Consider the following 13,397-nt stretch of genomic DNA (forward strand, 5'->3'; position numbering starts at 1 on the left):
CAAACACAAAATCAAAGAGACCCTACTTATACAACAATTCAAACCAAAATTGAACAAATAATACCTTTACACCTGTACTAATTAATAACCTAACGTCTAACTGCCACGCTCCCCACAATACCGTACTCTTTTTCACTCTCGTCCGTAAGAGGGGCCCGGCAAAAATCTGTTAACATGAAGATGACCTAAGAAGGTCGAAATGTTGTTTTCAACCTTATTTTAAATAAATTATCAATACTCAAACCAGCCGTCTCAAGAATACATTTTTACTTAGACTGGGTTTCTCGTAATCAAGAAACATGTATTAAATATTCACAAAATATATATACGTATATTTACTTGGTATGTTTCAAACGATTATTACCATTTTATGTTTTGTAAAAGAGGAAACAATTCTCGATTAAGTGATGTAATGGATTAAGTAATTCATGAAAATGAAATTAGACAAAAGTATGAGACAGAACACAATGTGTGCAAAAGGAATTATTTTAAGAAAACATTTCACATTTTTATTATTAATAATGTTCAAAGTAACGAACTGGTTGTTTTCAAATTTTCTGAAATTAATATTGTTAACAGGAGTGATAGTGTAGCGACGTTCCATCTTCTATATCTCGGACTGTGGTAAACGAAATGATCATATATTTTCTACTGAACTCTAACTTCACATACCAACTTTAAAGTCAGTCCATTAAAAAATTACCGGAAATATAAAATCTCCAATTTTCACTTCGTTCCTTTCTCACCAAAAGTGCAGAATCTTATTTAGTAGATTGGTTTGTTTTGAATTTCGCGCAACGCTACTCGAGGGCTATCTGCGTTAGCCGTCCCTAATTTAGCAGTGTAAGACTAGAGGGAAGGCAGCTAGTTATCACCACCCACCGCCAACTCTTGGGCTACTCTTTTACCAATGAATAGTGGAATTGGCCGTAACGTTATAACGCCCTCACGGCTGAAAGAGCTGTTATATAAGAAACTATTTCTTTTCTATATGGTTTTCTTACTAGACTTCCTCTTTAAAACGATGCGCACGCAGGCACGTATCTGTCTGTGATCGATGTCTATAATTTATAATATAAGTAACCACTAATTTAATTATAATGTTATAATAATTACATGTGCAGAATGAGAGAGAAAAATTTAGCCAGTAAAATATTGTATCAGTGGTTAATGTTACAATACATGATAAATTCGTAGGTAGACGAAAAAAAAATTTCGGGAGCTGACTTAGCGCCTTCGAATGACACAGTGGTATATCTTTGGACTTATACCTGTAAAAACCGGGTTTCAATACTCGTGTTGGGCATAGCACAGATAGCTCTTTCTCCAGCTTTGTGATTAACAATAAACAAACAAAACGTGACTTAATACGTAGGTTTGTTTTTACACATCTGAAAAAAAAATCGGCATGACTTTTACAGATAGTCCTATTTTTACTTTTTATAATTGGAAATCATGGTTATATTTTGCTTCACGCATCTTTAAACTTGTTTGATTATAATTGGAAATCATGGTTATATTTTGTTTCACACATCTTTAAACTTGTTTGATTATAATTGGAAATCATGGTTATATTTTGTTTCACACGTCTTTAAACTTGCTTGATTATAATTGGAAATCATGGTTATATTTTGTTTCACACATCTTTAAACTTGTTTGATTATAATTGGAAATCATGGTTATGTTTTTTTTTCACACATCTTTAAATTTGTTTGATTATAATTGGAAATCATGGTTATATTTTGTTTCACACATCTTTAAACTTGTTTGATTATAAATACAAACGTTTTTGGCAAAACTATTTATTTTAGCATGAGGAACTTTATAGCTTTTATTTGCTAGAAAAACAAACTCAGTGACACACAAGATAGTAACTAGCTATAAAACAATTACATTAGTATATATCAGTGGCATTGACGTACCTGGTTTTAATTAATGACTCTAGAAAAGACTGGATATTGTTTGAGGATACTGTCGCCAGATGACCTCCTTGACTCAAACAATGAGCGTTTGCTGACCACCAGTTTAGGTTCTGTTGCACGAGCTGATAGCAGTAATCTTTGTTTTCAGACCAGGGATAACCACAGAGAGTGCCGAGTGGAATGATAGGAACTGTTTGAAAGTCAATACAAAACCCCCTGGCTTCATTATCTAACTTTGGAACGGCTTTCAGTTTAACTGTAATGTTGGTATAGCTGTTAGACTGAAAGAAGAAATCTTGGTTTGTATTGTTAGATGTTATTCCGCATAGTCTTACCGTTTGTTCTTCACTCGAGATTTCAATAAACTCCTCTACACAATCGGATCCTGACGTGACAGAAGACAAAGAAGTTTCCAGGAATGTTAACTGTAAGTGAAGTTTGTATCCAAAAGGCACATAAAAAACATAAAGGCAACTTTGATCAGTCATAAAAGAATAAGGGTAATCTTCACTACACAAAGAACCGTTTTCTTGCTCTACTGTTATGTTCTCGCAAGGTTTTATAGAACGATATTTGAAAAGAAAGCCCTTACCCCTAGACACATTACTGGAATGTAGGTGCACAGTTAGTGCTTCACTTTTCGAGACAAGATGTTCTCTTGAGTCAACAGAGTTTTCACAGAGAAATACTTCTTTCTGTTCTTTCAGTGGGAAAACGCGAACGTAATTTTCATTACAAATACCTTCTGTATTTCGACTGTGTATATCAAGGTTCATAACTGAAACAACAAGTTTCAACCCTACAGTCGCTTCGATATTGTAGTAACAATCCAAACTAGGTGGGTATTTCTCTGGAAAGTTTGGACTTGTTAAGATTCCTTGTACTGCATCTATTGTGATGTTACATCCTGAAAAATAGAAATTCCAACTCCATTATACCAAACTAGCTTAAAAATGGTATTAATGTGCGTTTAATAACTCTGAAATTTACCCAGACAATTGAAGTTGATAATTCACTCATCAGTTAACCAACATCCAACAGCTCTAATCTGCTATTTAAATGTAAGAGATGAGGGTTCAACAGTTTACCTTTAATACACTGTATTATATATTTATTGACTAAGAGAATTCAACTACGCTGTTTTAGTACCTGAGTATTCACTAAGCTTGGTCAATCATTATCTGACTCAGATCCAACTTTCAGCATGTATTATGTGGATCATACCAGAGCTTATTGAAACACCAATTATTTAAACTAAGGTATCTATACAATCGAAAAAACAGGATCGAAAGTGAATTAACTTCTTAAAACAACTGACGTTACAGAAGACAAAGAAGTTTCCAGGAATGTTAATTGCAAGTGAAGTTTGTATCCAAAAGACATATAAAAAAACATAAATAAATTAGTTACCTATATCTATACAATTGAATGAATTTTAGAGGAACTGTTCTTCATTGTTCTAAAATAAATTTGCTTTTTAAAGACAATGTTTTACTCACAGTAAACAATTAAAGTTCAACTTAGACACATTTCAACAAGTTAGGTTGTTTTACCTTGTAACTCCTAGCCGTCTTCACATAAACTTGAGTTTTCATTATAAGAATAAGATATCCATTTACTTTAAAATATTCTGTCTCAAAAGTTTAATAGATGGATTTTACTTTTGTGTAAGGGATCCCTTACTTACAAACGAAGGAATATAGGGGCATATTTTTATGTAATCATAAATAACTACATATTCCTTTATTTCTTTAGGTTATCTATTCTGTAGACTGTTTGCAGTTGGAAAACTTTGACATGGAAAGCGTTACATAATCACCAGCACTAGCTACCAATTGGCCATTATTTTATAATTTTTGAAGTATGTAAAAAGTATAAAATGTTTGTGACTTTAAGAGCACCTGATTCAATATGTTCTATGTATTATGATAAGTCGCATTGCTTTTTTGAATTTTGATACAGTAAGACTGATTTTATTACGTTTCTCTAAGGATTTTGTTTATTATTTACTGCTCTATACCTTAGATCCAAATTTTCTTCTTTTCTCGTTCAGCTTTTCCAATTAAATGTGCCAATTGACAAATTTATTATACTGCTGCAAGTTTCAAATTTAAAATCACTGACACGTAAAAATGTACAATATCAGAGCTGGTCAGTAGAGCTGTACAAAAGCATCTAGAACTGAAGAGTTATTAGAAATCAATAATCTCAATATTTGTGATCAATATAACTGATTTTGCTACAGATGTTAGGCCTATTGGGTTTCAATCGTGTCCAAATTACTTAATGCACAATTAATAACATAGATTTGAATTTATTACATTTTATACACTATTATTTTTTGGATTACTTACTTGTTGTGACACTTTTTTTCATAATATTTAAAGTTACTTTGGTGAAAGTTTTAATTAATATATCAATACTGTAAACAACTACACTTTCTTATGAAGAAAGAAATCGAATAAAACTTTTCTTGAAATTTAATGAAGTTAACAATACTTTAAATGTTATCAACATTCGTGAAATGTCAAGTGACGAGATTTTATAGTTTACTATCTTAAAATATTGGAATTATTGCCGTTTATACAATAGTACTATTACACAATGACAGCTGAAGCCGTTTTATAGTAAGTAGGCTGAAACCTGATAGACAAAATTATATATGACGAAACCACGCATTTAGTTGGTGTTAACATGTTAACGAAACGAACATAGTAACAAAACGTATTTATCTGTTCAAGTTAAAATTTTTTCCTTTATACAATGTTTGTAACAGGTTTCTATTTAAACGCTTAAAACGAAGAAACCATAAACTAACTCCTCACAAGTGTACTTCAAGACAGGTATTGTGGTTCTTGCATCCTTAACATCATAACCAATATTAAGTTCTCCTTTAAGAATACAAATCAAACACTGAAATAAAGTGTATATTTTGATTGAATTTTAGAATGAGGAACTAATTTAATTGAATAATCCTGTTTCAAACAATAAATCTTCTTTCATTATTTAGATATTTACATGTTCTTACTGCATCTAGCATCTCCCGACATACCTTAACAAAATGAAACGTTTCTATTAAAATTGGCTATTTTACTAAATATGGTGAAACGAAGTTGAAAAAGTAATGAAGAACTCTTAAGAATACACTTATTGATAATTTAAAATCAGTTTTTTAACCAGTATAATTAGAATTTTGCTCATCCTTTCAAACTGTAAATGTGTTTCTTTATTTTACTTATTAATTGAGTCAAACAAATTTAAATATAAGCGTCGTCGCTTCATTGAGGTTATTATCAAACAATGGAATTGTGAGTAAGAGTAAATTACATGAGCCACTATAGAGATCCCATTATGGAATAATCCGTGCTTTAAAAGCTACTCACCATGTACTTGATTTAACGAAGAAAACACTGCCTTAAATTGGCACGCTTCGCATTTGTGTACTGTCAAAAGAAAGAATTGCCCAATCGCAATAAAAGGTTCCTTTTCTTGACGCTTGATGGCGTTAATAGCATATCCAGGTGATTTCTCGTTGTCAGCCGTCAGAAAAAGCCAATTTTTTGTTTTTAGAGCGTTTAAATATAAAAGCTGAAATTGAAAATTATAGTAAAAAATTAGAAGAAATGCCATTAATGTGAGTTTTTGTGCATAAGTAATTCAAATAACATAAAAAATGTGGAAGTAATTTTTAATATTCTATATTTTATAAAAAAGGAAGCACTGTCATGCTTGATGTAATCAGAGTACGATCACACTCAGTTAGTCGTACCATAACGTGTTTTTCGCAAGTTAAGAAAACAACAAGGCATGTTAGAGGTTAAAATATTATATTTGTACGAATCAATTTTAGCATACTTAATAGAAATAATAAAATATAATTTTCATAATTGCACACAGGTCATTTTCAAAAATGACTAACATTCAACCAACCAAAACAATATTGCTACAAGAACAACTTTCAACATTTAACAATAATTTACTCACAAGTAGTGGTGGTATTCAATTTTGTATTAAGAATCTTGATGGTATGTTATTTAATATTATTCACGTGCGGCTACTCATACAAATATGTATAACTTTAAACACGTTGGCAATATGTACAGCTAAGTTTTAAGTAAGTTTGTAGATATATTACACAAATATTACAGTTGTAAAATAGGACGTATTGTTTAAAAGAAGCGAAACACTCACTATCTTCCATTTCACTTTTATGAAACCATTCCATTAAAATCGCTCACGTAATTTTTCTTTTTAAACTTTTACTGCTCTTACTACAGTAAATTCTAACGTAAAACGTTAATTGAAAAACTTCCTGAGGCTAAATTTGTTCAAAGTAAGTTTCCTTTCAACATTTTTTCTTAATACATTCTTTGATAGTCGGTTTCGCATTATATGCAATGATTGGCACAATTACTCATATTTTATATGTATTAACAACTGCTTATTTCGGCATGGCTAGGTGGTTAAGGTGTTCGAATCGTAATCTGAGGGTCGCGGGTTCGAATCCCTTTCACATCAAACATGCTCGCCCTTTCAGCCGTGGGGGTGTTATAATATAACGGTCAATCCCGCTATTCGTTGGTAAAAGAGTAGCCCAAGAGTTGGCGGTGGGTGGTGATGACTAGCTGCCTTCCCTCTAGCCTTGCACTGCAAAATTAGGGACGGCGATGCAGATAGCCCTCGTGTAGCTTTACGTGAAATTAAAAACAAACAACTTTTCTGTGTAGACGAAGGCAGATAACGCAACCCCTATAGCAAAACCGCTAGCAGGAACGTATTTGTTTTAGCAAAATCATGAGAAATGGAAGCACGAGCAATCGCGTTTTCCAAGAAGGTAGCTTAAAGATGTAACAATAATAAAATATAGATGGCAGAAGAAAGCCAAAAAAAGAAGCAAAAATACTGTTTATTTTTGTGCACAAAATGAAAATTAAGTTTTATAAATAAAGGGAGATTTTTCAATGTTCTCTAAAGCTTCGAAGAGGAAAAATCCATCTGATTAACCACTAGAACTCATTTAATAAATTAAAAGTCCTTTTTTAATCGATAGAGTAATCTTCTACTCACACACACATATGAGATAAAAGTAAATTATACAAAAGTAAGATTAAAACTACTTTGAAACAAGTATGTAAAATGTCACAAATTACATTTGTTTTCATAATTTTTTAGGTATTTTAATTACGTTAGGATATAAATTTTATGTTTTGCGTATGTAAACACATTTCATACGTCATTTAAGGAGATCTTTTGGCTCACATACCTTTAAGTAATTTCTAGTTGAGGGATAACCATCAACAAAAATTTTGATTTCACTGCAGTTATCACTCCGAGATCTTAAATCGTCAGACTTTAAGATCTGATTTTGCACCGGAATACGATGGAAGCAGTCTAAAAAAAAAGAAAAAAAAAAGGTACGGATCATTATGGTGGCAGCTTTCTTTGATCACTGATCAAAATAAGGATTTTTAAACAGGTGTAAAAAAGATATTAATAGAAGGTAAGAACGATTCATACTATGTTGTGCTCAGGAATAGCTCCCAAACGTAGTGTGTTGTGCTGAGGAACAACTATTAACGTACTTTGTTATGCTGAGAAATAGTTACCAAACGTTTTGTATTCTTCTCAGGAACATCTATCAAACATATTATGTTATAATGATCTAACTTTACTAAATCATTTATTCTTGTATGTAACATGTTTACAGTAAAATTTAGTAATATTTGTGTATTATGCACCTACATATAACAAACACAAGCCAAAAATCGCTTTGTTTAAAATATATCTTTAATAAGAAACTTCACAATTACCAAATACCTCATCAAGCTGAAATACGCAGAAATATATTGTTTGTTTGCTTCTCAGATATTTGGTGAACAAACAAACGAATAATTTTATTTAATTGGTTCTATTTGCAATTAAGCACTAAACCACACAATGGACATGTTGTGCTCTGCTCACCACGGGTGAAATGTTGAAATGTTTAAAACAGTAGTAAATAAATTATCTTGTTTGTTAGTAAGCACAAAGCTACGTATTGGGATTTTTATATTTTTCGTACAACGTATATCGAAACCAGTTTTTAGCGTTGTAAGCCCTTCAGGCTTACTACTGAGAGCAATAATTTTTTAAAGCTAATAATTTCTGTTTTCAGCGTTGAAGTATAAAGGAAATACTCGAAATGGGAATATTCTAAGGGTTTCATATTTTTAAGTTTCTAGTAGATGAGATAAAGTCACCCCAGTATATCTATCATCAGTTACGATGTGCTGATAGTTATAATGAATTATACGTAACTATTGTTCGCCGGATTCAGTATATGAATAAAATTGCGAACGGGTGCCATTGTAAATAATTAAATAAAGACTTAATATATATATTTTTAAAACTTTAATTTAGGGTAAACATTATAAGGTGTTTATGGTTACAAAGTAGGTATTTCAAGTAATTACACTTTGTTAATCTCAAATAGTAAAGACTTACAGACAGTCATATATGAAACTTTACAACGAGTAGTTGAGAGTAAGAAGGATACTCAGGGAGCCTTTCTTACCCCACACTAATATTGGAGTTATTTTGCGCTACTGCCTTAAATAATGCATAACTTGGATGCGCTTGGTACACGGCTATGTTGAAAGTATTTAAATGACTTTAAATGCTGCATTTATTTTAAATTACAGTTGTTATGAGTTAAACAGCTATTTTTACCCATATTGAAGGTTTATTTTCTCCAATTCTATAAGTAAAATAAGAATCTAACCGCAACAAGTGCAATTTTTCAATATCTAAAATATGTCTATTTCCAGTTTTTGTTTAACCAGTTATGTTTTTATAGTAAACAATGGTATATTTTAAAGCCTCTTGCCTTTTCATGATGCAGACCTTAACTGATTAACAAACACCAACATATTATCTGTAATAACAACTTTCTGTCTTTTTGATAGCACACAACAGTAAAAATAAAGAACTTCAAAATATTTTTTTCTGATATACGTATTATCAGTATTTACTGACAACCGAAGAACTTAAAGCGTCTTATATCACAGTCCTCCAACAAAAAAAATGATAATATTGGCATTTTTATAGTAATACTAAAATATATTAGTTATATAAAATTAACAACATAACTGAAAAGTTTAATGAATAGATTATTTTCAATATCCATAAATATTTTGGTTGTAGTTGTATCCATGTTAGAGGAGATGTATTTTACGGAGTTAGTTTGCTTATATAAAATGAAAAGCCAATAGGCATATGTAGATTTTTGTGATATTGAAAATCTTCTGCTGTATTTAGTCTATAAAAAAATATTGGTATGAATAACTGACCTTAGGTAAACACGAGATATACAGTTATTTGAAATTCATGAAATGTAATTCTGGGTTATTATCTAAAGCCTTCATGTACACAGCTATTTGAAGTAGAAATTTGTAGCTCAATTAATAAATCTATATGAAGCCTCTAAACTGTACGTTTTACTCAGACAAGATTAGATATATTAAAGTTACTGGTATTTTGTTTCTAAAATTCAAGAATGAAAAGTTCAGACTTATTTTTAATGTAAGTGTTTTCTTTGTAATTCTAGAACTAAATTTATGTAATATTTTCTATTTGCGTTAGAAGAAACATAAAACTCTTCTTTTGTATCTGTTAAATAAAAAATATATTACGTTTCAACTTACATAATTGTCCGTTTTTCACAATGTGACGTCAAAACGGTTTGGAAATAGTCTGAAAATACTGCAAAAGTAATGACGAGAACTGTGACCTTTTCATGGATTTTGTTTCATGCGAAAATCTCCTATGTGTTGCTTTTCCATAATTAGAATAAAATATATTTTACTCATGCTAACTCAGGATTGTCTTATATGCCCCACGGTGGCACAGCGACATGTTTGCGAACTTACAACGCTATAAACCAGGATTCGATACTCGTGGTGGGCAGAGCACAAATAACCCATTGTATAGTTTTGTGTTTAACTTCAATTGTTCTAACCCTTTGTCTTGGGCGGGTTACATATGAAAGCAGTCACCTTATGAAAGTTTATACCTGCTCGAACCTATTTCTATGTCATCACTTTCTTGAGGTTTGAATCTTACGTTGTTATATTTCTAAAGTTGAACTTGAATAATCCAGTATCCGACACTGCAGTAAATGAATGAATAGCACCATGATGACGGATATGAACGTTTTGTGCATCATATTTGACTCAGTGGACTGGGTAAAAACAAACAATTTATAGGGACGAGTTTAAAGCTTCGAGGAATGGGTATTCACGAACATAGCTACTTACGAAGAATATAAAAGATAATTGCAGTGAGATTCTTTTTGGCAAATTAATTTATTGTTTGATAAGTAAACATTAATAGTATTATGTAGATTTTCAGGAACATTACATATCTGATAATCGCTGTTTTTAGGGTAAAAGTTCAACATAGCAACTATAGCAACAGTAAAAGGTGCAGTTGCAGTTTCTGCTCTGATACAACTTTTAATTTTAAAACGTGACTGAAATTTTGACCAACCGTTTCTCTGACTCTAGTACCACACATGCTACAAGGAGCAGCTATTATGGCTCTATATAGGTTTCCAGGATGGCTGAACAGTTACGTAGCAGGATTTGCTATATTGTAAGTGTCTAGAGCATGAGGAAAAGACATTTTACTGATCATCTGGTGTTGTACATGTCATGTCGTCAAATATATCTGTTGGTTACAAGATCCCTTCTGACTCACATTAGTGGGGTTCTGAGTTCTTTCTGAGCAACAGGAGTCATATTGCACAAAATATTCTTGTGGCTTGTTTGAGCAATCCTGAATTTTTTACTTGTAAAGATATATGGAAACAAGGTTCGCTTCTAGTAGATAATGAAACTTGCTATGCATCAGGCACTTTGGAAAAGAGAGACATTTTCTAACTTTGTTCTGATCTTGACATTTGTCAAAGGAAGCTTTGCCAAGCATTGATTTCTTACGGATAGACGTATTGACGTATTGTGTAATTTGTAATGCAGTTTTGTTTGTGCAATAGGTTAAATTACTTCTGCAGAAAAATGCTACATTGGGATGTCTACAGGAATCTGTATTGTGGCAATTAGCCACAAATACTGAAGATTGCAGTATTTTATTTTTTTAATTAAGGGATGTTATGACAAAAACAACAACAATAAAACTAATGGATCGAAAGTTTGAGCCTAGTGCTAGGTGTGGCTTTAGTATGTACTTGCAGCACATAATCAACTCACTTCTGATTAGTCTTGTCCCTACATTATGTATCAACAACTGAATCAAAGTCACAGCGGTTGTTTAACGTATGTGCATCAATTATGTTGACAAACTGAATTAAATCTAGTGATAAGCTTCTCCAGGAATCAGAGACAGAAAATTGTAGTTGCTCTGATGAAGATAGCATTGTATTGTACAATCTTGAGTTCATTGATGAAGATAATATAATGGATTACACATACGAAACTCAGTGAAAAGTGAAAAGGAAATGCCAGTAGAAGGGTATTTTGTATGTTTTGATGACTGGCTGGACACTACAATCAGCCTACTGGTTATGGCTGGACTTAGTTCCTTGATTAAAAGTCTGGATAGTCAGTTTGTTAAAAAGCCAGACAGAAAGGAAGTTAGCTAGTTTGTAGAATATCAACAGGATGCCGTGTGCTAACTGCGTGATTATTGTACAGTTAGAATAGTTGGCTGATAGATCAACACCTGAAAGGGTTTTGAAACCCTTATTTTTTAAGCTAATGAAAAACATTTGCTATTAAGATGTTAATCTGATGTCCTCCAATAACTTATAAACTTATCCAGTAAGTTCTAACAACATTTCTGTGATGCTTGTTTGTTTGTTTGTTTGTTTTGGAATTTCGCACAAAGCTACTCGAGGGCTATCTGTGCTAGCCGTCCCTAATTTAGCAGTGTAAGACTAGAGGGAAGACAGCTAGTCATCACCACCCACCGCCAACTCTTGGGCTACTCTTTTACCAACGAATAGTGGGATTGACCGTAACATTATACACCCCCACGGCTGGGAGGGCGAGCATGTTTAGCGCGACGCGGGCGCGAACCCGCGACCCTCGCATTACGAGTCGCACGCCTTACGCGCTTGGCCATGCCAGGCCTTCTGTGATGCAAAATGTACATTAAATACACGGCTAGTACACATGAATTTTTCACATAAAATCCTAGTACACTATTTGCTTGTTTGTTTGTTTTTTGAATTTTGAACAAAGCTACTCGAGGGCGATCTGTGCTAGCCATCCCTAATTTAGTAGTGTAAGACTAGAGGGAAGGCAGATAGTCATCACCACCCACCGCCAACTCTTGGGCTACTCTTTACCAACGAATAGTGGGATTGACCAACATTATAACGCCCCCACGGCTGAAGGGCGAGAGCATGTTTAACGCGATGGGGATGCGAACCCGCGACCCTGAGATTACGAGTCGCACGCCTTAACACGCTTGACCATGCCGGGCCACCTAGTACACTGACAGTCAGTACTGACAGTTGTGATAACTGAGAATTAAATCATTCCACAAAGTTAAAAGGACTTTGCAATTCATGCTTTCTTAACGCGCATGTTAAGTTTTATGGTGGATTCGGTCTAGTAGATCCACACCACTATTTCTGTAAGGGAGACAGACGTGACATAGGTTGTACAAATTTTGGTGAAATGCGTATTATTTTGCTAAAATTTGACAGTTATTTTTCTGAATCCTCAATTTTCGTTTCAATATATCATACAGAAACAGAAATAACACTCTGTGCCTTTTTTTCTTCTTGAACGTCCGTTTGAGACAGTTATAAATAGTTTTACCAGTTAGTTGCTGTATGGGTTCATTTTGACCTTTTTCTCAAGACAGTGACCTTTACTTTAGGTGTTTACCCGTCTCAAATGCTTTTATTACAACAAACATGACAAAGATTTCAGAAAATGATCTAAACAAGAAAAAAAGAACGAATGATGAAAATTCTATTAAATATGGTTTTACATGTACAGGTAATGAAGATGGACCTAGTGGGTTGTGTGTTGAATGTGGAACAGTGGTGAGTAACAATAGTTTGCATCCAGCAAAGTTAAAACGACATGTAAAACCAAACACTCTCAATTAAAAAAAATCCAACTTCGGAATATTTCAAAAGAAAGTGTTTGTAGTTAAATGCGAGGAAAGCTACATTTCGTTCATTTGTCCGTCAGAACAAGAAAGGTGTTCTTATTGCTTCATATCGTGTAAGTTACCGTATTGCAAAAGCAGATGAAGCTCATATAATTGCAGAAGATTTGATAAAACCATGCGCAAAATATTTGATAAAGTGCACGATTGATAAGAAATTTCTTAAAACATTAACTCTGTGCACCTTTCTGATAACTCTGTTTCTCGAAGAATCAAGGATACGTCAGCAAATTGTTTAACGGGTTGATAAGGTGAGTAAAAGCAAGTTCAACTTTTCGCTTCAGATGGATGAAT

The 13,397-nt window shown here is 32.8% G+C and overlaps 1 protein-coding gene across 1 annotated transcript in view; it reads right to left on the bottom strand.

Annotated features, from left to right (window-relative positions):
* Nucleotides 1-8,634, bottom strand: part of LOC143242039 (dorsal-ventral patterning tolloid-like protein 1) — a 42,286-nt gene extending 33,652 nt beyond the window's left edge. The window contains exons 1-4 of the mRNA XM_076485380.1: nucleotides 8,631-8,634; nucleotides 7,186-7,313; nucleotides 5,306-5,510; nucleotides 1,923-2,829 (exon numbers count right to left, since the gene is read on the bottom strand). Coding sequence (XP_076341495.1) covers nucleotides 1,923-2,829; nucleotides 5,306-5,510; nucleotides 7,186-7,313; nucleotides 8,631-8,634 — 1,244 coding nt within the window. The remainder of the gene's footprint in view (nucleotides 1-1,922; nucleotides 2,830-5,305; nucleotides 5,511-7,185; nucleotides 7,314-8,630) is intronic.
* Between the last annotated feature and the right edge of the window lie 4,763 nt (nucleotides 8,635-13,397).

This window comes from Tachypleus tridentatus, unplaced genomic scaffold, assembly GCF_004210375.1.
Source record: "Tachypleus tridentatus isolate NWPU-2018 unplaced genomic scaffold, ASM421037v1 Hic_cluster_1, whole genome shotgun sequence".
Classification (NCBI taxonomy): domain Eukaryota; kingdom Metazoa; phylum Arthropoda; class Merostomata; order Xiphosura; family Limulidae; genus Tachypleus; species Tachypleus tridentatus.